The sequence below is a fragment of the Mytilus galloprovincialis genome, chromosome 9 (genome assembly GCF_965363235.1).
Source record: "Mytilus galloprovincialis chromosome 9, xbMytGall1.hap1.1, whole genome shotgun sequence".
Taxonomy (NCBI): domain Eukaryota; kingdom Metazoa; phylum Mollusca; class Bivalvia; order Mytilida; family Mytilidae; genus Mytilus; species Mytilus galloprovincialis.
The window spans coordinates 83,184,927-83,212,316 of NC_134846.1; the positions used below are offsets into that span (position 1 = coordinate 83,184,927).

The following is a 27,390-nucleotide window of genomic DNA, read 5'->3' on the forward strand; positions in this document are numbered from 1 at the left end:
TTGTTTTGTTTTGTTTTGTTTTTGACAAATGATTGTTCACTGCTAGCAAATGAATCATTATATTTATATATCTTATCTGTATATATTTTTGTTCATGTCTTCATCTCCTTATCATTTGTAAATGTATAGACAAATAAGAAAGAAATAAGCTCCACATGTATATTTGCAACATCGTAAATTAATTAAAACAACATTCTGTTGTAAACAAAATTATGATATAAACTTCAATTTAATCCTTGAAAGGAGGTCTAGATTGCTAAAATAATTTATAAATTTTAATTTTTTTATTTGTCCAAAATCATTTAAATTCATTTAATCAACATCCTTTTATGATTATTTGATTAAAATATTAATCATTTATAGTCTTTTTACAATTTACATTTTTAAAAGCAAAATAACTGAAAACAGGATAAAACAAAGGGAAGTAACAAAAAAGTATTTCAATATTCCCAATACACATCGTTTTGATAACACAACGGCAGTTAGCCGGAGGTAAACATCGTTGATTACCAGTATGTTTGACACCCAAGCTGTCAAGTGAAGCCATATAATTATACATCTTCTTTGATGTTCAGGTAAAATTTAACACAGGTGTCAATTACACCCGTACAGTAGTAAGAAATGATCAAATATGGCGTCTGAAAAATTTCATACACGGGAGTTTTTTCTCCTAAACGGGAGGTTCACATGTATGTTACGAAGGGCATCTAATTCACATGACAAAGGAAAACCATGAATAAAGACAACACTTTATATATCCTTTTTATTTATATAAAAACAAAATCTTCTTGTCTGCAGGATTGCAAATTCGTAACTTCAAGGGCGAACTTGTAAACAGGGCGAGTTGTCCCGATACCAAATTCACGCATGCGTAATACAAATATCTACAGTTAAAACATCCTGTTACAAGTAAACAAATAACGTTCATGTGGATGAGATGAAATCTAATAATTTACATAAATAAAAGGGTCATATTTACGATAGTGATTGTTTTACAATCATAATTTACAAATTAAATGATTCAGATGCCTAATCATGTGTAAAAATCGGTGTCAGGAATCTAAGTTGTTTTGAAATTGTAATACACGAAATGAATGCGGCATACGGAGACTCAATGCCAATGGTCAGCCCCTTAAGTCTTCAGAAGACTTGACGTCTTCTTCCACTAAAAATTTCACATAACATTTCATTGCGTATAAGAAAATAACCATCACTGGAAGTTAACCAATCAAATTTCTCCCCTCATCTATTAAACCTGTGTACAAGATTTAGGAACCATGTAACCTGAAATTTACAAAATATTCTATAGAAACCCCAAATAAAAAAATAATGGTGATTTAAAATACCCAAGACATATGTTTATGACACAGAAATGTTTTACTGCAATAAAATGTAGGATTAATTACCTACAACTGACAAATTTAAGGGAATATTTTTTTATATTGTGTTTGGTCTTGATTACTTCAAATAACTTTTTTTATGTTTCAAAACCTTCCAATTATATGTATAGATATTCTATGGTGCACTCCTCCCTCTCCATGTTTGTTTGAGGATATTTTTACATGGTCAAACAATTTTTCTTTTAGCATTACCTCTAATGGTACACAGTGAAGACATTTTCCATGAGGCCCATGTCTGCATCTGAAAGAAAATTGAAAATTTTAATGTAACCATAAACTAATACCACTGACTTGCAGTTACAGGTTCCCCTTCAACTAACTGAATCATAAAATTTAACATGCAAACTATGCTAAACTTTCAAAGTCAATAGACCATGACTGGAGGGGCTCAATAATCTACATGGAAATGAATTGTTCCAATGCTTCTCAAACCGTATATCATTGATAAACCATTAGTGCTACCCATTCAAACTTTGTTGAGGTAATAAAAAAAACTAAATACTAAGCAGCACAGACCCCACTAAAACCAGAGTTCATGTCAGGTGGGATTGTTGTGTAATTCTCAAATAATCGAAATTTTTTTAAATTCTGGTATTTTCTCAAAGTTTATGATGTTGAGTGCTGCAAAAGCATAATTGTCATGTCTTTGTCTACATTTGTAACAAACAAGACAAAAATTATCTCAGCAATACTTACAACTGTTCATTTCTTTTCCTGTATATTTTCCCATCTTCTTTATCTAATATTTGGTCAACTTCATCTTCCACCACGCCTGGTGCAGAACTCCCTGGAGAAGGAGCCATATTATCTGCCTGGAGAAGGTTTGAACCAAGGTCTTTGCCATCAGTTGGTAATAAATACAACATGTCACCATGCCTGATATAAAGGTAAATACAGATGTATTCTAGATAGAAATTTAATGCATATGTTAAGCACATTTGGGTCTATATTCAAAAGAAAATGAAAGCTCTGATTAATTACAAAAGCAATAGGCATGTTTAAAGTACTTATTCATTGTTATTATTATTAGCCAGAAAAACAAAAAACAAAAATTTTAGGCACCACTTTAAAATGAATGCATATTGATTCCCTTCTTAGACAAATGTGTAATCCATATTGATTATTGAATATATTATATATGTTTATCAACTCAAGATCTATATAATAAATCAAGTCTTGAATATAAAACCTACTTAATTTTATATGAATCAATGGTTTTGGCTCTAGATGTTCTTATCCAGTCTTTTTTATCTCTATTTTTATAAATTCTCCAACCAGTATCTCCTAGTTGAAACTCATTCTGTATCTGTTGAAAAAGAAAATGTAACATCATCAAATTGTACTTTTTGTACAATTATACAATACAGTGTTTATGATTAAGTTGTATTTTACAAAGCATTATTTCCATAGATAAGTGTTGCAATCCCTATTCATACATAATTAGTATACCCTTTTAATTATCACTACAGGAATTCAGAATAAAATGATTAGTAATTTTATCTTACTAATCTGTTAAGCTGTTAAAAATCATTGTGATTGATTCGTTACGAAGATTTGATTTTTAAGTCCTTTATTCATAATAACCATAAAAATGGCACCTTTTATAGTAATTTTATCAACTGACAAGCTGAGATGAAAAGTCCATAACTTGTAAACATAGTGTAGACTTTAGAGTTTTGTAATTTTATTGTTTTCAAAATTCCAAAGTAGAAAAAAAAGACAGTAACATTCTTTGTAAAGAACATCCATGGCGTTCATTATCACTGAATTAGTATATATATTTGTTTAGGGGCCAGCTGAAGGACGCCTCCAGGTGCAGGAATTTCTTGCTTCATTGAAGACCTATTGGTGACCTTCTGCTGTTGTCTGTTCTATGGTCGGGTTGTTGTCTCTTTGACACATTCCCCATTTCCTTTCTCAATTTTATTTTAATTTGAGTTTTTATGCATTAGTTCTATATGTATGTGTAACAGCCACTATGTTCTGTCAGTTACTTTGTTCTGGCGGAACTTTTCAACTAGTTATTTCGTTCCGATGGAACTTTCCAACTAGTTATTTTATTCCCAGTGCAGTCGAAAAGTTCTGGAAACTAGAGGCTCTAAAGAGCCTGTGTCGCTCACCTGTATTTACTAATGCTTTGGAAATCATTTAAAATAAGGTTAAAATCATAATTTAAAATATAAGATATCATTAATTAGATACTATAATAATATCAAAGATAATAGCAAAAAACTGCAAAATTTCCATAAAACTACTAACTCAGGGGCAGCAACTCAACAACAGGTTGTCGGATTTGACTGAAAATTTAAGGGCAGATATATCTAAATCTGATGACCATTTCTGCCACCGGTCAGATTTGCTCTAAATGCTTCAGTTTCAGATATAAACCAAAAACTGCATTTTACCCTATGTAATATTTTTATTCAATACTGCCATCTTGGTTCGTGGGCAAGGTCATATTTATTGACTATACAGAGCAATAACTTCTTAAGGGGTCGATTGACCAATTTGATCATGTTGACTTATTTGTAGATCTTACTTTGCTGAACATAATTGCTGTTCACAGTTTACCTCTATCTATAATAATATTAAAGATAATAACCAACCAGATGCTCCGCAGGGCGCAGCTTTATACGACCGCAGAGGTTGAACCCTGAACGGTTGGGGCAAGTATGGACACAACATTCAAGCTGGATTCAGCTCTAAATTTGGATTGTGATTAAATAGTTGACACAGCATAGGTTTCTGACACAGAATGAATGTGGTCTAATGAACTTAAATTTTTTTTTTGCCTTTGAGCAATTCACAATGCTGTTGAATATTAATCCTCTCAAAAAAATGTTTGAAGAAATTTTCTTTTTATTTATGAAATCTGAAATGAGAAAAATTGACCCCCCCCCCAATTTTTTTTTTCACACCCCCCTTTCCCTTATTCCAAAACTGATCTCAATTCAAATTTCTAATGGAGTTTGCAACAATAACTACTCATTTAAATACATCATAAAATATTAAAATGTAAAAAAAGTGCTTGTTATCACTGAATGGTAAAGATTGTTTTAATTTATCAGTTGGTAGTAAAAGTGAATATTTGAAGGCCGTACGGTGACCTATAGTTGTTAATGTCTGTGTCATTTTGGTCTTTTGTGGATAGTTGTCTCATTGGCAATCATACAACATCTTCTTTTTATATACATTGTATATTGTGTAAAACAATGATTTAAGTTGATTCAACTACTATTCTGGACAAGGAAAGATAACTCCAATTGAACATTTCTTGCTATTGCGAAATATTGTGCAATTAGATATTTCTTGCTATTGCGCAATACTGTGCAATTGAAAATACTTGCTATTGCATAATACTGTACAATTGAAGATTACTTGCTATTGCGCAATACTGTGCAATTGAAAATTTCTTGCTATTGCACAATACTGTGCAATTGAAAATTTCTTGCTATTGCTGAATACTGTGCAATTGAAAATTTCTTGCTATTGCACAATACTCAATATAATAATTTTGGATCCTGATTTGGACCAACTTGAAAACTGGGCCCATAATCAAAAATCTAAGTACTTGTTTAGATTCAGCATATCAAAGAAGCCCAAGAATTCAATTTTTGTTAAAATCAAACTTAGTTCAATTTTGGACCCTTTGGACTTTAATGTAGACCAATCTGAAAACGGGACCAAAAATTAAGAATCTACATACACAGTTAGATTTGGCATATCAAAGAACCCCAATTATTCAATTTTTGATGAAATCAAACAGAGTTAAATTTTGGACCCTGATTTGAACCAAATGAAAACTGGGCCAATAATCAAAAATCTAAGTACATTTTTAGATTCAGCATATCAAAGAACCCCAAAAATTCAATTTTTGTTAAAATTAAGTTAAGTTAAATTTTGGACCCTTTGGACCTTAATGTAGACCAACTTGAAAACGGGACCAAAAATTAAGAATCTACATACACAGATAGATTCGGCATATCAAAGAACCCCAATTATTCAATTTTTGATGAAATCAAACAAAGTTTAATTTTGGACCCTTTGGGCCCCCTATTCCTAAACTGTTGGGACTAAAACTCCCAAAATCAATCCCAACCTTCCTTTTATGGTCATAAACCCTTGTGTTTAAATTTCATAGATTTCTATTCACTTATACTAAAGTTATTGTGCGAAAAACAAGAAAAATGCTTATTTGGGCCCCTTTTTGGCCCCTTATTCCTAAACTGTTGAGATCTTAACTCCTAAAATCAATCCAAACCTTCCTTTTGTGTTGATAAACCTTGTGTTTAAATTTCAATGATTTCTATTTACTTAAACTAAAGTTATAGTGCGAAAACCTAGAAAATGCTTATTTGGGCCCTTTTTGGCCCCTAATTCCTAAACTGTTGGGACCAAAACTTCCAAAATCAATCCCAACCTTTGTTTTATGGTCATAAACCTTGTGTTGAAATTTCATACATTTCTATTTACGTAAACTAAAGTTATAGTGCGAAAACCAAAAGTATTCGGACAACGACAACGACAACGACGCCAACGTGATACCAGTATATGACCAAAAAATTTTCAATTTTTGTCAGTGTTCTCCCCAGGATTTTTGGATAGCACCAGGGTAACGCGTGACGAAATGAATTTTACAGTATTTTGTGTCGCTTTGCGTCGCTTATTTTTTTTCTTGTTACTTTTTGTCATTACCTGTTTGCCTTTGTTTTGTTTACTGTGGAACTGTGTTGTAGGACTTTGGGTCAGAAAATTATTGGTAGAAAAAGTAAATTAATAAACAGTTTGTATACTTTAATATCTTTGAAGAATAAATAAAAGAAAGCACAACTAGTCTTTAAGCTAAAGTCACTTCTTATATTTTGATCAAGCCATTTTGTCCTGATACTTGTAGTTACACTACACATTCCCCATAACAATGAACTTTGAACAAGATTTTTGATACAGAACCTTCAGTAAATTAAAAGCTATTTTCCATAGTTTTAGATCTGATTCTTTTAGACAACAACATATTTGTTTTTATGATTAATACTTTGTTACAGACATGGAGAGTACTTTAAAAGCGTCTTCTATTCACAAGGTTCATCCCTAGCTTTAGTCCTGCGTGGGAATGTAATAGAGTTGTGGCAGTAGACTTTTTAGACCTGTTACAGTCTAATATTTTTAATATTGTATAAATTACCCATTTATTATAATATGTCTGTGCATCAATAATGGTATGATTCTCAAAAATAATTTGCAAAACATTTTTGTTGGTATGTTCTAAGAATGTTTTCATCCTTAATGTAACATTCTAATATAATTTTGCATTCAATTTGTACTTTATTTTTATTTGCAATGAGAAATTATATGTGAGGAGCATTTATTTGTAATTAGCAAAATCAGGGGAAGTAACTCCACAATTAATTCCTAAAAGGCAAATTATTTTGACTTGAGACTGGCGTAATAGGGTTCATTAACAAATGTCTGCGTGTCCCTCACAAGTCTGTTATTTAAATTATGATCTCTTAATTAATTAAAACACAAAAGAATCATGTACATCGATTAAATCCAATCATCAAGGTTAACCTCAACAGGTAAATCGATCACGTGGTGTAAACAATCATCTTGTCAATACTGGATTAAACTGGTTAGAACTGGTCAATTTTGATGTAAAGTTGAAGTCATCTGAAACTTTACCGATTTTAATACGATTTTTTTACCGAAAACTTTAGCACCACGGAAAAAAATTATACATCGCGGCAAGAACGATACCACCGCGGCAGAAAATTATACATCGCGGGCCCGTGGTCCTTTAAGGGCCTGGGGAGAACACTGTTTGTGGTCGTATAAAAACGGCAAAAATTTCTAAAAATTACCAATATACTGGCAGCAACCCAACAACCTGTTCTCTGATTCATCTGAAAATTTCAGAGCAGATAGATCTTGACCTGGTAGACAATTTTATCCCATGTCAGATTTGCTCTTATCTTTGGTTTCAGAGATATAAGCCAAAATCTACATTTTACCCCTATCTTCTATTTTTAGCCATGGCGGCCATCTTGGTTGCTTGGCCGATGGCCAGGTGAGCTAAAAAGTTGCTTGTTGAAAAGTCACGGAACAATGTAGCAAAGGAAATAAGTTGCATTATCATGCAAATTTAGTATTCATAGTATCCTCAAGAGAGGGAAGAATCCCCCTCCTCATGTGGGTACTTTTAAAAATATCAATTTCAGATTAATGTATAACAATAAATTAGAACTTATTTCATTATGAAGGCAACATTCTGATCGAATTAAGTACCATAATAATGAAGAGAGGGAAGAATGAGGATCAGTATATAAGACACCTTTGTTCCCCTTTGAAAAGGTTCAAAGGTAATATGTTGCGTTTTTACTTTGCATCAATTCTCCAAATGGAACTTTGTAACTGGTTAATAAGTTCTGTTGGAACTTTTGGGCTAGTTTGTTAGTTCTGGTTTTGACTTATTTGCCAAAGAGGAACTTTGTGGCTAGATGATGTTCCTTTTGACTTTTGTAATCAGTATCTTGGTTTCCCTTTGAAATGTTCAAAGGTAATATGATACGCTTTTACTTTGTATCACTTCTCCAAATGAAACTTTGTGACTGGTTGATAAGTTCCGTTGGAACTTTTGGGCTAGTTTGTTAGTTCCGGTTTTGACTAATTTGGCAAAAAAGAACTTTTGAACTAGTTGATATGTTACTTTTGAACTTTTCAACTAGTCACTTTGTTATGGTGGAACTTTTAAACCAGAGGAAGAACAAAGCAACTAGTTAATAAGTTCCTTCGGAACTTTTCGGCTACTAAGTTCTTTCCGCCAGGAACTTTCCAACATTGAAACAAAAGAGCATATATATTCACCTTGTTTAGGAAGTCTGCAACAGACTCTGAGGATTTAGCTTCTACTCTCTTAGTACCATGCTCAGGAGACTGAATACGAACAACCTACCACAAAAAGTAGAACTTATTTATCATAGTTTGTTATAATTGCACAGAAATTAAAGATCATGTGACTGTTCATTAATAACGTTAGAGTACATGTAGTAATTCAACCTAATACAAACTAATACAAAAAGAAAAGATTAAACTGATCATAAAAGCAAAATGAAATGTTGAAAATATTTATTTAACTACATCATGTACATGAAATAAAGCATTTCAGTTTTTAGTTTCAATACATGGTTTATAAACATGTACATGTAGGAAGCAATACTAATAAATTCAATAAAGTAATAAAATTGCATTAAATATTAACGGACTCATACATGTCAACAAAATATAAATCATAACCTTTACACTAAAATTATTTACAAAAGGAGTGTTTTGTGTTCATCTATAAGCTGAAAAAAAATTTACGTGGCAAATTGGGCGTTATATCATGTAAATGTTCTGAAATGAAGTCAAAATGTGCATGACATTTGCATAGTTTGCATTTTGTTGTAAAAGGACTTGAAATATCTGCCTATGGACAATGCTTTTATAACGCCATAATCAAATTGTGTCTTGAGAAGTACATCATCAGTATGATATTGTTCTAGTTTATGTCATTATGATATATTTCTATTATGAATTACAAACTATGTTGAACCATAAACGTCAAAATCATTCAATCGCGTAGTGGAATTTGTGGATTCTTATAAATTCTGTATATATATAACTTTTGGACTATATTCAATCTCGGTCTATTTCTGATATTTATTCTTACATACTTTTGATTTTTTAACCCTATATGCTAACATTGCCTATGTAAATTTTAAAATTGTTTGCATGCACATTGAACGACAAATTTATGTGACGTATAAAAAAAAATTCTGACATCAGACACACAAATCAATGAATGTGTTTGTAGATAGATGTTTTTGAGTTCTGTTAAATTGTCCCTTTTAAAATTGCTATACGATGATGACTGATGTACCCATATTTTGACTATTTTATTTATTGTGTCTGTTTAGTTTACACATCAATGTAAATATAACGGAATTTGACAAGACTGTCATCAAAGTGAGAGGGTTAGCCCTATAAAACCAGGTTTAATCCACCATTTTCTACATTTGAAAATGCCTGTACCAAGTCAGGAATATGACAGTTCTTGTCCATTTGTTCTTTATGCGTTTTGTTATTTGATTTTGCCATGTGATTATGGACTTTCCGAATTGATTTTCCTCTAGCTAAGTTCAGTATTTTTGTGATCTTACTTTTTTCATATACATGTATGTAAGGGTAATGTAAGTATTTTCCCAGTCATAATTCTAAATGTATAAATTAATTAAACCTTATTCTATAGCCATCATACTATCAGGAATCTGATGTACAGTAGTTGTCGTTTGTTTTATGTAATTCATACCTGTTTCTCGTTTTTTATATGGATTACTGATTAGACCGTTGGTTTTCCCATTTGAATGGTTTTACAGTAGTAATTTTTGGGCCCTTTATAGCTTATTGTTTCATGTGAGCCAAGGCTCTGTGTTAAAGGCTGTACATTGACCTATAATGGTTTACTTTTATAAATTGTCATTTGGATGGAGAGTTGTCTCATTGACACTCACACCACATCTTCCAATATCTAATCATTATTCTAGTGCAACAACGTTTGTAACGTTCATTTTGATTGGATAGCATCACTTATTTACATGGCATCAATTGACAATTGATGCTATGGGATGTATGCGCAAGTGCAGACAGCATATGACAGATTTTAAATACATGTTTAAACGTTGTTTTCTGTCAGTTTCATTAGAATGGAGATAACAATATTGTATTTTAGGCTCCAACAGCATCAATTGGGGATTTGATGGTCGCAAATACCAGTTTACTGTCTCCGCTAACGCATGGCCAGTAAACTTAATTTGCGACCATCAAATCCCCAATTGATGCCATCGGAGCTTAAAATACCATACAGTTATCTCCTAAATATCCAGTTATTTTGTTATTCTATTTAGTTCAAATATCATATATATATTGTATTGTACTTTGTTTAGTAATTACAATGATATTCTGCTTAGTAATAGGTGCTGTGATTGGCACCATAAAATATCTTGTATACAGAATTGTTCAGTTTCAGTTTCTGGGAATCATATTTTAGGAAAAAACCTACAACACGACCGCCACCTATCACATTTGTTTCACAAACATAACATATGATATATTCCATTGTGATGTGATAACATACCGATGAAATATTTTTTTCTGGATTTAAAAAAGAGCATTTATAAACGGATTTAATCATAAAATATATGAATATCTGATTGGTATTTAGAGCCCTATAAATTTTGTCTCTATTGTTTTTATAACATCGTGCTTAACTTACAATTGGCTTATGCTTGGAACTAGCCATTTTTGTTGTGTATTTCAGAGGAATAGTTTTGAAAATGAAAATATTAGTAATTTTCTACAAATAACTATTAGCAGACAGCTGACTTGCAAAAGCTGAATTTGTTCACCTGCGTCAACAAAACGCTTTATAGTATAATTCATAAACCAGTGAATGCTAAACACAGTTATGATTTAGAAGTCATATTTTGTTCGAAACTGTCGCACTTGCAGGAACAAGTTAGTTTTCGGTATCAAAATATGAAGTTAAACACATAATTTTTATTGTTACATAATCAAGGAAATTTGTATATGATATATCTTATTTTAGACAATTTCATAAAAACGACTTCCGGAACCATGGAAAATATGTAAACAACATGGCTACTGTAAAGACATTTGATGTCACTGCAGGTGTGTATATTTTTAACTTAATATCATTTGCTTTGTTAAGTTTCAGCAGAATTAAACTGTCTGATGATAATCTTCAGGAGATTCATGTTTTACCTAGTTAAACCAATAAGGTTGTCAATTGAGTGTTATTGTTTTCTCTTTCATTGACTTCAAATATCATATTTGATTTAATTTTGATATATTCCTACTTTATTTTCCAATCCGTTATATCTGGAATCATGTCTTACCTGAAAAGATCAACAATTTCAAATCTGTTCTAGTTACTCCCCTTTTGCCAATTGTTAGATATTCTCCGTTAACGGATTTTATGCTCTTATAATATACTAGATTATGGAGTGTGTGTCCGAGCGAGAACTGCTCTAGTTCATTACTTTAGGAATATTTATCTAAAAGTAGTATTTCAATATTCAGCCCCATTCTACTATTTAATTGTGCCTGATGTTCATATGATGAAATCATAATCTTTCAGTCAGTTTAATTGAAGTCTGGAGCTGGCATGTCAATTAACTGCTAGTAGTCTGTTGTTATTTATGTATTATTGTCATTTTGTTTATTTTCTTTGGTTACATCTTCTGACATCAGACTCGGACATCTCTTGGACTGAATTTTAATTGGCGTATTGTTATGCGTTTACTTTTCTACATTGGCTAGAGGTATAGGGGGAGGGTTGAGATCTCACAAACATGTTTAACCCTGCCGCATTTTTGCGCCTGTCCCAAGTCAGGAGCCTCTGGCCTTTGTTAGTCTTGTATTATTTTAATTTTAGTTTCTTGTGTACAATTTGGAAATTAGTATGGCGTTCATTATCACTGAACTAGTATATATTTGTTTAGGGGCCAGCTGAAGGACGCCTCCGGGTGCGGGAATTTCTCGCTACATTGAAGACCTGTTGGTGACCTTCTGCTGTTGTTTTTTTCTATGGTCGGGTTGTTGTCTCTTTGGCACATTCCCCATTTCCATTCTCAATTTTATTGATTTGTGTTCAGCCATGTTCACTCCACCTTTTAGTTTTTTAAAAGTGAATTGTTTTTCCAAGTCATTATGGAAGAAGTAGGCTAAGATCCAAAAAATTTTAATCGAACCTTTTCACCCATTTTCTCAATATGCGTTGGAAGTGACGATGCCTACATTTTAGTCACGTGGTGATGGAAGTCACATGACAGATTCAACTGAAAACCCTTTAATGGAAGTGCCGTATCGGAATAGGTTATTTTTTTTACTTATCATGCTTATGTCTTTCACTGGAAAAGATCATCAATTACGCACTCTCATTATGACATTATGTATCAAATAGAAGGTGTGACTGTCTCCCTGCACTATTAAAGTTTCAAGCATCTTCAGGATTGTCATTCTGTAGGGTAGTCTAGAAATTATTCATGTTCTGTAAGTACATAATCTAAATTTCTATACAACTGCAGAGAGGGTGACTAACTAATTAGATTTTGATTTCCTGAATATTTTGGGCAGTACAGCATCAAATTATTTACCTATTAGTATCCCAATACATGAACATGTATGTGTTTGAAGTGATGATGCCTACATTTTGGTCACATGGGAATGAAAGTCACATATAAGGGATACATGTACATGTATAACCAAATATTGTATTTTGGAACTGGTGTATATACAAATGTATGAAACTTTCTTTAATAAATTATTTCTGAATTCTCTGTACTAAAATAAACAAAAATAAACATCATGTTGAAATACCCTGTCAAAAAATGTGAGGACTTTTGTTTTGTAACTTTATACAGTAGAATATAGTATAGGGCACATATCACCATGGTCACTATTTTTGGCAGTTAATGTAACATTTTCCACACCAAGAGCTCAATACATTATGAACATATAGTTATCAACAGTCATGATCAGCTACAATGTACATCTACATTTTTTGTACATTGTTGAAATGGAAAGTCATTCAATATGGTGCTCATTAAAAAACATATTTACAAGTGAAATTTAAATTGATATTACATGTTTTCCTGATTTTTCCTGAAACAAGTTCACCTATATCTTTGGTATAAAATATGAAGAGAGCTGTTTGAAGTAAATATAAAACTTATAAATAAAATAATATTGCAGAAACTTGTTTTCTTTGTCTTTTTTTACAGTTACTGGATTGCCTCCGAAACCAAATCATATGATACCAAAGTTCCATAACAGAAGTAACCTTTTTCCATCAACATTCACAAATAAATTATATGAAGAAAAGCAAATCACCACTAGTCAAAGACAAGCATGGTCTGCTGATCCTCGTAAAAGATCACAAATAGAAAGTATTTGTGTAGACACTAAGAATAATTTGGATGTAAGTAAAACTACAGTAAAGCAAGAAAAAAGTGCACCACGCAGAAGACCTTTCAGTGCTAAAGCCAGATTAGAGAGTTTATCATCGAAGCCACCAAGAACAAAACATGCACGTGACAATGTATCAGTGGAGCCTGTTCATGGTTCATCAAGAAACACATGCATGGAACTGGTACCAGTTGGTGGTAAAGAGGTACCAGTAGTTGACATTGGAGACAATGCACCATATCCTACTTATCATTATTTATTGAATTCTAAAGAAAAATATGTGTCAGATGATACAAAACCTTTCCTCCCTGGTTTGGCTGACAATAGAGTTCCTCCACTGACCCTTAACCAGGCATCAGAGGCTCCAGTCTTAATCACAGCTGGTCCATCAATAAAACCTATGGTACATGGTCTAAATTCTCATCAGGTTATTTTTGGGACAGACAATGATGGACAACCACAAGATATTAAATATGATCTTAGAAAACCATCAGTTTTGATAAAACAAGAAAGGTTTGTATGAAGTTGTTAAAATTATCAGATAGTAGCTCTGCTGTTGAGATCCAAATTGTACTGCAGTGATCTGTTTTAAAGTTATTGAGATTTATACTTGAGTTGCTTTCCCATTGGATCACTTGAACAGCTACATGTATAGGTTAGATAACAGATAATACATACCAATACAACTAACTGAATGTTATAGCATATTCATTGTTATGATTGTTAAGGATAGAAATTGATATGATGGCGAAAACCCTTGGCTTGTGATATTTTTTCTAGCTGTTTTATTTTGTGGTTTGTCATCAAGTTTAACTATCATATACATTGATTAGTGTTAAGTACAATGTAATACAAATTTGATACTATATATTAGATAAATAACATTTGAATACTGTGCCTTGGTAAAATAAAAATAAAATGATCAACTTAAAATAGAAAATCTGTTTTTTTATAATAATTGTTTTTATAAGTCATACATTGTATATGCCAATAGTTATATCAAATGATTCAAAGTTACTTAATTTAAGAGGAGAACAATCAATTATGAATGATACATTTTGCCAGGATTATTTGTTTGCAGTCAGTGATTTATGAATGTTTCTAATTTTTCATCTACATAGAGAACTTGCAGTCAATGTACAGGTCATTCTGTGTTATAACATTTTGAGTGACTTCATTGCTTTACTAAACAACTGTAATTGAATAAATTGACTGATTTTCATCTGAACTTTGTATGCCCAGTTAATACTTCACACATTATTTAATGAAAATATATTTTTGAGAGCAATTTATATGAAGGTATACATGTATATTACTTGTTCCAAATGGATATACATTTGTATATGACTCTAGACAACAATCACAGTCTGTTATATTTTCCAATGATTTATTATTAAAACAGAAAAATTTACTCTCATTATACTAGGATAAAATAATCACAAATTAGCTAAGAAAAATTCATACTCTTTAGTATTCAGCTAGGTTGAAAATTTATTAAATATTTTTAGACACAAAGGGTGAAAATCAGTTAATCAATTCATAGAATTTTGCCTAATTTTGTTTAAAATACATGTATTAAAATATTAAATGTCAATAGCTAAAAAAAGAAAATGTAACAAGTGGAAGGAGACCATATTGAATTGGCTTTGTTAAAGTAATAATATCCATATGTGTATGTGTTGGTCAAGTTAGGTTGCTAGTGATTATATAGAATGCTTGTGAATAACAGTGAAATTATGTGACAGCTTTTGTAGATTTCATTGGAAAGGGTGAGAGTTATCTCCCATGTAAAACTAAAATTTTAAGTTGACGATAACCACAGGTATATTATAAAATCTTGCATAGTTATTCAATATTCTCAACATAGTGCAGCAGATTCTATTGTGTTGAAAAGAGAAGTAAATGAGGAGGAAAACAAAAATGTGTAATACTCATATAGCTAAATTGTGTTCAATTTAAGACAACTTTTCAACTCATTATTTAATATTCATTATCAAACATACAAATAGAAATTTCACTTGATTTCATAAATGAAATTCATTATTTTTTGCATTATGAACCGCTACTTCATGAATATTAAATTCATTACAATGGTTCATTCATTTATACTGCTCATGTAGAATTAGGAATTTATTTATTCTCATTTTGTGTTTTTGCTAGGTTGACTCAATCTTAAGGATACACATTTGCACTAAAATTATTTAATACTGCAACAATATGATTAACTTTTAGACTTTTGCCATCAACATTAGAACCTTTAAGACCTTGGTTAACAGAGGATAAGAGTATACCAGGCATCAATGACTGTATAATATTTCTACCAGCCATGGACAATTATAAAGACTTACCAGAGGTACCTCCACCTCACAGTGTTCAAGATGATCTACCATACACATCAAAACTACCACCACAGCAAGCAGTAAGTCTCTATATCTCTTTGTTTTATCTGTAGAGAATGTCAGAAAGGTATCTAACCTTAGATATATAAACTATGAATAGAAGGCTGTTTTGAAAGCTACCTTTTGCTTAAATCTCAAAAACAAAAAAACACAAGGGAGGTAATTAGACATATCTGTGCTTCATACCAAAACTCCAAATACCAAATATAATCTAAGGGAGATAATTGATAGGAATAATTGTATTTCGATTGCTCTGTCAATTCTTGTATTATGAGGCTGCCTATCACATTGAATAGAGCAGATCATATCTCACAGTGGAAAACTCATAATATTAATTAATGTCACACTGAGAAAGGCTTACCATTTTCAACACAACAGGTCAGACAATTCCTACTGTATAAACTACTGTTGCCTCTAATTTATTTCTGGTAGGACAACAAAGCATAAAAAAGGTAGGCAAAAACAATATAACCAATTTTAAATAAGGACACAATAGGATATATATATCAGTGTTCTCCCCAGATATTTTATTTAATTAGCATCCTGGTTAACAGGAGAAATTGAAACACCATCTTGTTTCTAAATGTTATAGCATCACATCCATTACATAATCTTTAAGAAAACCACTTCAGATAGCATCACATTTAAGATTATAGCATCACATTACCCTGGGGAGAACTCTGCATATAAGTCACTCAATACCATGTAAAGCTTTTTACTTGCATTCAGTTGTCAAATGGATATTTATCGATATGTAGAAAAACAGAATACAGATAATCAGTTCATTTATATTTGCAAAACCTATATATAGATAATCTCATTTGTGCCTAAATTTTGTACTCTTTACATGTTTTTAGTATAGTGTAAATTTTTAGAAGCAGACAATCTTCTATGATAGCAATTAAGTTTATGTATATTCCAAGATTGTCAAACTATTTTGTGCCTGTCCCAAGTCGGGAGCCTCTGGCCTTTGTTAGTCTTGTATGATTTTTTATTTTAGTTTCTTGTGTATAATTCGGAGTTTAGTATTACGTCCATTATCACTGTACTAGTATACATATACCCATTGGTGGCCTTTGGCTGTTATCTGCTCTATGGTTGGGTTGTTGTTGCTTTGACACATTCCCCATTCCCTTTCTCAATTTTATTTTATAATTTAACAAAATCTTAAAATACTACATGTCACTTAAATCTCATTTACAGAATTTATGTAAGCAAACCATCAACAAAAATTTAGTTTAAAAAATAATAGACACAGACTCAAGTTAAACAGTACCAAATGCTACAATGTCAATGAATGATTGTATCTTTAGTTAAGTTATTAGCCTACTTTTTGGTTTCCTTCTGAATTTTCAAACATACACATGGGGTTAAGATTGCATTAAATGTCTAAAACATATAATCATTCTTACAGGCAACAAAGAAATACCATCATCCAGCTTTTGTAAGTATTGTCATACTCATTTAAACAAACTATGTTTAACGTTATAAGTTGTGGCAAAAAGGAAATTTAGTAGGAATAAAACATGAAATATTGAACAAATGAAATGTTGAATACAATTTTATTGTGTATATGAAAATAACATTAGAAATTTTGGTGCATCGGGAGTGGTTTTCTAATTTACCCTCCTGAAAAAGCTCATTATCAAACATTTGAAAGCTTATTGCAAGGATGTATTAGTACTTTAGTAACTTAAAAATATTCATGTTTGTCCAAATGTGCCTGGGGGTGTTGGAACTTACTTTCTTGAAAAGGAGTAGGTTCAGTAAGACCCCTTTTTGGTCCCAAAATAAAGCAGTTTTACAAAATGGTGAAAATGTAATCTTTTAGCTATTTACTGGAAAGTAGAATGCTTCTGCTACATAGATATGGGCTGTTTTTGACAATACAATGCACATCTATCGGGTATTAGCATCATTGAGTCATGCTAAATTACTGAAATCTCCTCAATTTTAGCATTTTAGTTAAATTTTAGACTGTTTCCATCTGAAATGAAAGTGGCCGCATTTGTGGTCATTCATAATATTGAAATCTAAGTTGTATTTGATGTTAATACATAACAGATATAAAGGTTGAGGATGAACACGGATGCAGCCACTTTCATTTTTGACAAAAACCATCTGAAAAGTGACGTTTTTTGGCATATTTGATAGATTTTTCATATTTAAGCTTGAATTGGAGCGTTTTTCATGACTAAATTAGTCAAAATCTTTCACATAACTGAATTGAATCAATTAAAATAGACACTTAAGTGTTTAAAAAGAGTCCAAAATCTTTCGCTAGATGAACCTGAAATTTGAGGCCAAAATTGGCCCTTACCAGAACTACTCCTTTCTAAATTTATCAACCCTCAATAATGTTCAATCTACGATTATTTAATAAAATGTTTAAATACAGGATAAGAATCATGTTGAAGATTGGGTGTGTAATCACAGTCGACCAGGGTCAGCTCAAAGGACCGATCATCAGTAAGTCTATATTATATTTTATATATTGTTGTCAATGCAAAAAAGATAGAGAGATAGACAATTATTATGAAAAAAATAGTAAGAATTAAAAAAATAAACAAGTTGATCAACTTTCAACTATGACTTTGAATGTATGCACAGATACATTTAACAAAGGAACAAAAAACATGTCATCTGCATGATGACTGTCAAATCTTTAAATGGCAATCCATGATCAACCAATGATATTGTCAAATCTTTAAATGGCAATCCATGATCAACCAATGATATTGTCAAATCTTTTAATGGCAATCCATGATCAACCAATGATATTGTCAAATCTTTAAATGGCAATCCATGATCAACCAATGATATTGTCAAATCTTTAAATGGCAATCCATGATCAACCAATGATATTGTCAAATCTTTAAATGGCAATCCATGATCAACCAATGATATTGTCAAATCTTTAAATGGCAATCCATGATCAACCAATGATATTGTCAAATCTTTAAATGGCAATCCATGATCAACCAATGATATTGTCAAATCTATAAATGGCAATCCATGATCAACCAATGATATTATGTGTACAAATATTTACAATATTTTATTAGATGTGTAGTATCAGGATACTTTATACACCCATTTGATATATAAAAATGACAGTAAATCACTGCTTGCCATATTGAAATTAACACACTTAATGTACATGAGAATATTCATATTTTTCTAATGTCAAAAGAAGAAATAAAAAGAAGTGAGTAGTACTTATTACAAAGTTTATCAGGCATTTATGTGTGTGGCAGTAATGCAATTAATTTGTCACTGGACATTATACAAACATACTGGATAGTCTCATTGGCAATCATACCACATCTTCTTTTTTATATACATCCATCAGTGTGGCAGTGTAAACTATTTCATCAAAGCTAGAAAAACAATACAAACTTTATCAAACGATAATTATATGAATTTCAAACTAATAACTTACATGTGTCATTTCTTTGGTCACTTTTGCATCAAGTACTGATAAAGTTCCATAAATTTATGATATCATAGGGACATTGATAAAAGCTTTTAATTACCTGTTCTAAAAGATAAGTTGCTATAATTCCTGACTTCTGTTTCAATTAGTGTTTATAGTGTACCCCTTCAAATATACTTTCTACAATTACATGTAGTTTGATACGGTTGATAATGACAGTTTATATTATTGTTGACTGGGGTGAATCCACTTATTCAATTTATTTAAAGAAATCCAATCTCATTAAAATCTGGTGTTCTATTACGGGAGTGTAGCACATCAGAACATTGGATTTTAATGAGATTGAAAGAAAGCGTGATGATAATGAGGAGGCAACCTCACATTAGATCTGGTCAACCTTGTCATTTTTTGCAAACAAGTGTCTCAGCCCTTTCACTGTGGTGGTAGACAAAGGTAGCGGTTGCACTATTGCTTAGGCCACTTTGTATCTAGTATATAGATTGAAACATGATGTAAACATAGATATGAAATAAAAATTGGACTATATTATAGGTTTAATTTGGTTTTGAAAACTTGTTTTTGCCAGAGTGACACAGATAGCTGTTATGATTTTGTAATTTAATAATAAGCTTATAATTAGCTAGAAGACCAGAAATATTTCCATTACAATAAATAGTTTGTGTTTATAAATCAGCAACTAGCATGAAAGTTAATCTATTGTAACCATTTCAGATTATGAGAATAATCAGTATGTCAGTTAAACTTAACTATTTTCAGTTAAAAAGATGGACAAATTCTGATTAGATAATAGTTCTTTCATTGAAGATTTTGTGTTAAGGCATTCATTCCAGGCATATGTGTTCTAACAGTGTTGCTAGTTCAGTAATATTATGGTTATACAAGTCATAAAACTATTCTCAACTTTATTGTTTTTAATCACCATTCATGTTTTATATATATGCATGATTTAAATAAATATCTTATGTGAATTATATCCATATTTCTTGACATAGTAACTTTAGAATCATTTTGATTAACTGTGATAGATGGAGAACGTGTGGTATTATTCTATTTAGAATTGAAAAAAATATTACCAATCTTGAGTCAGTTGATGTCGAAAGGCAAATACTGTTGTTGTTAAGAAAGTTGAATTCTACGTGATATGACTGCGATTTTGTATATATATTTTAAATTGTTGTTATCTGTTTAACTTTAATTACAGAAGCTACCAAACAACATACAGGAATGCTGGTGACATCAGAGAAGAAATAACAGAATTAGAAAATTTAATGCAAGGTTAGCATAAAGTTTACAGGTGTTTTTTGCATGCTGCATTTGACATCCTTTAAACATGAATTTTGATAAAAGAAAATATTGTAGCTTTTGAGTACTGGTATTTTTGATTCCGAAAAAGATATGGAAGAATGAAAATTGAGAAAGTACAATGTAAGTTCTATGAAGGCAAGCTTCTTTTCATATTTGATGATTTAAAAATTTGTTTTAATTGACACAGTTTTAGTCAAAATTTGAAAAGCATATCAATCTATTTTATTGGATCATCACTTTTTGGACTCCATATAGACAAGGTCCATATAAAAAAGAAGATGTGGTCTGATTGCCAATGAGACCAATTTGATTAAAAAACAAAAACACAATCAGTTCTCAAAGTTTTTGATGTAATTTCAAGTTTGTAAATCTTTTTACAAGTGATCCTTTAAGGGGTCGACAGCTATGTCATACATACACAGTTCAGAATTAGTTTCTAGTTGTAGAAAAGTGAAATTCGAGGTAAATGTTTTATTTTTTTAAAACAAGTTTATTTTATCATTACAGGATTAGGAAATATAGATTCAGATTGTGGAATGGTGAAATTCCAGGGGGAGATTGATAGATTCAGACAAATGTACAAAGAAACAATGAATATGGTCCCAGAGAGGTGAGTAGTATGTCACTGGTCCCAGAGAGGTGAGTAGTATGTCACTGGTCCCAGAGAGGTGAGTAGTATGTCGCTGGTCCCAGAGAGGTGAGTAGTATGTCGCTGGTCCCAGAGAAGTGAGTAGTATGTCGCTGGTCCCAGAGAGTTGAGTAGTATGTCGCTGGTCCCAGAGAGTTGAGTAGTATGTCGCTGGTCCCAGAGAGGTGAGTAGTATGTCACTGGTCCCAGAGAGGTGAAGTATGTCACTGAATTATTCATTGATCTTAAAGTAACTACTGCTTTTCTGACATTGAAGAGAAAAGGAAGGTACAAGGTTTTTCAAACCAACTGCTTCTAATTCCATGCTAGACTTTTAAATAATGGAAGTTTGTCATTATTTACCATTTCATTATTAAATATTGGGGCCTCATTGGCTGTGACAATGTAACTAAAATACTATATTGGCAGCTTGTCAACACTGAGGTTGTAAATTGGACACCTGCAAGTGGAAGTTGTGCTCAACTGTAATGAATTGACTAGGATTGTAAGTTTTCCTGTGGTTTTCACTGGGAACTCCAGCTTCCTCCATTAATAAATAATTTAATTTTGGATGTAACGCGTCTTCTGATTGGCTGATGTTATTTTGTGATAAGACCATAGACATAATTTAGTCATGTGACCATGACGTCATCAACGTTTTTTCAAGGTTTTCTACGGTTTAAAATGGAATTTAGAATTAAATTATAAGAAATGACTGTAATATTTTTTCTGTCTATTCGAAATAACATAAAAAATGTGGTGCACACTGTTAAATAACCCGCTTTGCGCGTTATTCAGTGTGCACCAAATTTTTATGTTATTTCTTCATAGACAGAAAAAATATTACAGTCATTCCTTAAATATTGCCAGCCATTGAAATAGCAGCCATAGTGCTGAAAGTGGTGTTAATCACCTATCAATCAATTAAATATTTATTCACATTTCAAATCTGTAGTTATAACCCAGACCATATGACTACTGTGACTTAGTTCCTACATTATAACCCAGACCACATGACTATTGTGACTTAGTTCCTACATTATAACCCAGACCATATGACTACTGTGACTTAGTTCCTACATTATAACCCAGACCACATGACTACTGTGACTTAGTTCCTACATTATAACCCAGACCACATGACTACTGTGACTTAGTTCCTACATTATAACCCAGACCACATGACTACTGTGACTTAGTTCCTACATTATAACCCAGACCACATGACTACTGTGACTTAGTTCCTACATTATAACCCAGACCACATGACTACTGTGACTTAGTTCCTACATTATAACCCAGACCATATGACTACTGTGACTTAGTTCCTACATTATAACCCAGACCATATGACTACTGTGACTTAGTTCCTACATTATAACCCAGACCATATGACTACTGTGACTTAGTTCCTACATTATAACCCAGACCATATGACTACTGTGACTTAGTTCCTACATTATAACCCAGACCATATGACTACTGTGACTTAGTTCCTACATTATAACCCAGACCATATGACTACTGTGACTTAGTTCCTACATTATAACCCAGACCACATGACTACTGTGACTTAGTTCCTACATTATAACCCAGACCACATGACTACTGTGACTTAGTTCCTACATTATAACCCAGACCACATGACTACTGTGACTTAGTTCCTACATTATAACCCAGACCACATGACTACTATGACTTAGTTCCTACATTATAACCCAGACCACATGACTACTGTGACTTAGTTCCTACATTATAACCCAGACCACATGACTACTGTGACTTAGTTCCTACATTATAACCCAGACCATATGACTACTGTGACTTAGTTCCTACATTATAACCCAGACCACATGACTACTGTGACTTAGTTCCTACATTATAACCCAGACCATATGACTACTGTGACTTAGTTCCTACATTATAACCCAGACCATATGACTACTGTGACTTAGTTCCTACATTATAACCCAGACCATATGACTACTGTGACTTAGTTCCTACATTATAACCCAGACCATATGACTACTGTGACTTAGTTCCTACATTATAACCCAGACCATATGACTACTGTGACTTAGTTCCTACATTATAACCCAAACCATATGACTACTGTGACTTAGTTCCTTCATTCATATATATAATATTCATATTTTACATTTCAGATTACTTCACTCACCTAAAGATCCCGACACAGTGAGTTTTTTATTTTTCTATATTAGAACAAACTGTTTTAAGCCAGTGTGTAATAATATTTTAAAATTCTTTGCATTAATACCTTGTATAAATCAACATTCTTTTTAAATATCAAACAATCAAAATAATGTATTACTACAAATTTAGAACTTAATGCTTTTTGTCGAGCCTGCAACTTTTGTTGCAGAAAGCTCGACATAGGGATAGTGATCCGGCGGCTACGGCGGCGGTGGCGGTGTTAGCTCACTTCTTAAAAGCTTTATATTTTAGAGGGTGGAAGACCTGGATGCTTCATACTTTGTATATAGATGCTTCATGTTACGAAGTTTCCGTCAGTCACATGTCCAATGTCCTTGACCTCATTTTCATGGTTCAGTGACCACTTGAAAAAAAAGTTCAAATTTTTTGTAATGTTGAATTCTCTCTTATTATAAGTTATAAGATAACTATATTTGATATGTGCATACCTTACAAGGTCCTCATGTCTGTCAGACAGTTATCACTTGACCTCAACCTCATTTCATGGATCAGTGAACAAGGTTAAGTTTTGGTGGTCAAGTCCATATCTCAGATACTATAAGCAATTGGGCTAGTATATTCAGTGTATGGAAGGACTGTAAGGTGTACATGTCCAACTGGCAGGTGTCATCTGACCTTGACCTCATTTTCATGGTTCTGTGGTTATAGTTAAATTTTTGTGTTTTGGTCTGTTTTTCTCATACTATATGCAATATGTCTACTATATTTGTTGTATGGAATGATTGTAAGGTGTTCATGTCTAGCGGGCAGATGTCATGTGACCCTGACCTCATTTTCATGGTTCAGTGGTCAAAGTTAAGTTATTGAGTTTTGGTCTTTTTATCTAATACTATATGCCATAGGTCAACTATATTTGATGTATGGAAATATTTTATGATCTTTATGTCAGTCGCACAGGTTTTATTTGACCGTGACCTCATTTTCACGGTTCATTGAACAGTGTTAGGTTTTTGTGTTTTGGTCTATTTTTCTTAAACTATAAGTAATGGGTCAACTATATATGTTGTATAGAAGCATTGTTAGCTGTACATGTCTGCCTGGCATATTTCATCTGACCTTGACCTCATTTTCAAGATTCATTGGTCTTTGTTTAGTTATCTTGGTTAATGTTAAGCTTATGTGACAGTTGTAATAAAGCTTAGCTTTATACTTATGACTTTCAACATAATATCAATGATTAGTATAAAAGGTGAGACATTAGTGTGTGCACTCTTGTTATTTATTAAAACAAGTTACAATGTGATCAGAATTATAGATATACTTCCAGTTCACTGTTTTATTCAAAACTAAAAGTGCAATTTTAGGGTATTCAATGAACTGAAATCAAAACCCTATGTTACTGACTTGATATCTTAATCTTCCAAGGCTTATCACTACCTTTTTGATACACAAAATATAGTACATTGATCATAACATTCTATACATTCTATCTATGAACATTCCCATAAATTTATCAAAGTAATATATGCTCAGATATTCAAGTCACAAAACGGTGTTACACCTGTCAAGAAAATTACATAACTTTTGCAAGGTGCAGGAATCGAATATCTGTTCTAAAAATATAAAGGATGTCATTGTTAAAGTTATCTTTAAAATTTGAAGTTATCTCCCATTGTTCAGAATTGTAGTTGAATGAACTACAACCAATATTTTAATGACACTGCAATATTTGATTTAACTTTCCACTGATAAAGTATCACAATCTTTACCCTTCTGTGCTTACAAGCACTTTGATTAGTATTTGTAGCTTCCATAACACCTTCTTTTAACTCTAATTTCTGACTTGACCATAAATATGTAGACTGCACTGATGGTCTATAGTAGAATACAATGTATATTATTATGCTTCTATTGAGTCTCAAGTGTGCATGATTATAATACAAATAAATGAGGTAGATAGCAAAAACATTTTTTTTAGGATATTTTGACAGAAATTGAATGTTGAAAGTAGACTGGAATTATTCAGTTTCGAATTACATATTTGGTGACATTTTTTTCCTCTTTTAAAAATTGTTCAATGTTCTATTTACCCATTGTTTGTTTCTGTAATATTCTTGTACGTAGGATTAATTCCAAAATGATATATTGCTTCTAAAAACATCATGTATCAGGCTTTCAAATATTCGGTTTTGAGGGTTTTTAATGAAGGTAAATCTACCACACCACTTCCGATGCATAACATTTTTTAAAAAAAATTTTATAACACTACACGTTTATATCTTAAACTTTTCTCCTGATAAATTTTATGTATATTACAGTTTGGTGTCAAGGAGTTTTTGAAACAACATGTGGACATCATGAATGAAATACACAGGAAACACACACTTTGTCTTGAAGAACTGAGGATCATAGAGGTTGAAGCAGGAATAGATAGTAGTCGCAAATATTTCAAACACCGTACTGTACCACCTGACACATGAGTCACATGACAGATTGTATGATTTGTTAGTGCTAGAGAGTTGTCCCAGTAAAGTGTCAGATGTTTTGTGTGGTAAATAGATTTGTAACAAAAAGTGACGAAACACAGGTTTGAAAGAAGTATTCTTGATGCTTCATGGACAGAGGACATGTTGTCTTGTTCAACACAGATGTGTAGAAAGCTTACAAAAAACAGCCTTGGCGTAGAAGGCAACGCAAGACATAGCATGAAATAGAAGAGACTCTAATTTGCACATGTAAATCAACCATATGTGTTGGTTATACTGGTAGTCAAGTGAAATAGAAGAGATAGTCTAGTTTGCACATGTCGATACACCCTATGTGTTGGTCACACACTAGTAATAAAGCACTTTTAAGTAGTTATTATTACATTACTGATCTTTAATCAACAAAAAATGGTATTGTAGTGAAATGTTGTTCAAATTTATAATCATCAAATGCAATCATTGTTTATGGCTTTACACATAAAGTATAATGCACAGATGATCCAAAAGGTCAAACTGATATAGATTTCTTCATGGGTTATATTTGAAGAAGATGTTTTGATGTTATTAGTAAGAGCAGATCATTAAGTAGAGGTTACAAGCTTTCCTGAGTTGAGGGAAAATTTGTATTGCAGTGCTTTGCTGTTGAATAGAAAATCATCAAATCCAATCATTGTTTTACTAGTATGTGTTTAAACATGAAATCTAATGCATTGATGATCACAAAAGTCAAATGTTTTGAACGTTTTCAATTTCACATTTATAGAAGATGCTATTTTGCTTTCAGTAAACAGCAGATGGTTTGAAGTCTGTTATTGTTATTGATTTGAGAGAGAACAACATAATTTGGCATATGAAAAATAAAGGCTTTTAAAGTTATTTACATTTATTTTATACAGCTTCTTGTTTTGGGACTTTTTTTTATAAATTTATAATAAGTATTACTGTCTAATATACAAAACACTATTCTGATAATGACAACAAATACAGAAAACACAGCAAACTATGTCAACCACCTCACTCATGATTCAAAACACAGCAAACTATGTCAACCACCTCACTCATGATTCAAAACACAGCAAACTATGTCAACCACCTCACTCATGATTCAAAACACAGCAAACTATGTCAACCACCTCACTCATGATTCAAAACACAACAAACTATGTCAACCACCTCACTCATGATTCAAAACACAGCAAACTATGTCAACCACCTCACTCATGATTCAAAACACAGCAAACTATGTCAACCACCTCACTCATGATTCAAAACACAGCAAACTATGTCAACCACCTCACTCATGATTCAAAACACAGCAAACTATGTCAACCGCCTCACTCATGATTCAAAACACAGCAAACTATGTCAACCACCTCACTCATGATTTAAAACACAACTAATCATTTTCATTTTGTACCGTTCTGGAACGCCTGTGACCACCCATGGTTTTTGGTGGGGTTCTTGTTGATCAATCTTTATTTTCCACCTACGAGTTGAAATATCTCTTTGGTATCTTTTG

General features: G+C 32.1%; 2 protein-coding genes across 2 annotated transcripts in view; one reads left to right on the top strand and one right to left on the bottom strand.

Moving 5' to 3' along the window:
* LOC143046154 (nuclear protein localization protein 4 homolog) overlaps positions 1–10,859 on the bottom strand; it is a 33,387-nt gene extending 22,528 nt beyond the window's left edge. The window contains exons 1-5 of the mRNA XM_076219177.1: positions 10,708–10,859; positions 8,262–8,345; positions 2,594–2,706; positions 2,097–2,276; positions 1,593–1,641 (exon numbers count right to left, since the gene is read on the bottom strand). Of these exons, the coding sequence (XP_076075292.1) occupies positions 1,593–1,641; positions 2,097–2,276; positions 2,594–2,706; positions 8,262–8,345; positions 10,708–10,734 (453 nt within the window). The 5' untranslated portion in view covers positions 10,735–10,859. The remainder of the gene's footprint in view (positions 1–1,592; positions 1,642–2,096; positions 2,277–2,593; positions 2,707–8,261; positions 8,346–10,707) is intronic.
* A 39-nt stretch (positions 10,860–10,898) lies between these two features.
* Positions 10,899–26,747, top strand: LOC143046156 (uncharacterized). The gene is made up of 9 exons (XM_076219178.1): positions 10,899–11,123; positions 13,238–13,934; positions 15,654–15,840; positions 17,235–17,264; positions 18,219–18,289; positions 20,479–20,552; positions 21,090–21,192; positions 23,376–23,406; positions 25,704–26,747. The coding sequence occupies exons 1-9, from the start codon at positions 11,090–11,092 to the stop codon at positions 25,863–25,865; spliced, it is 1,389 nt and encodes a 462-aa protein (XP_076075293.1). The 5' UTR covers positions 10,899–11,089; the 3' UTR covers positions 25,866–26,747.
* The last annotated feature ends 643 nt before the right edge of the window (positions 26,748–27,390 follow it).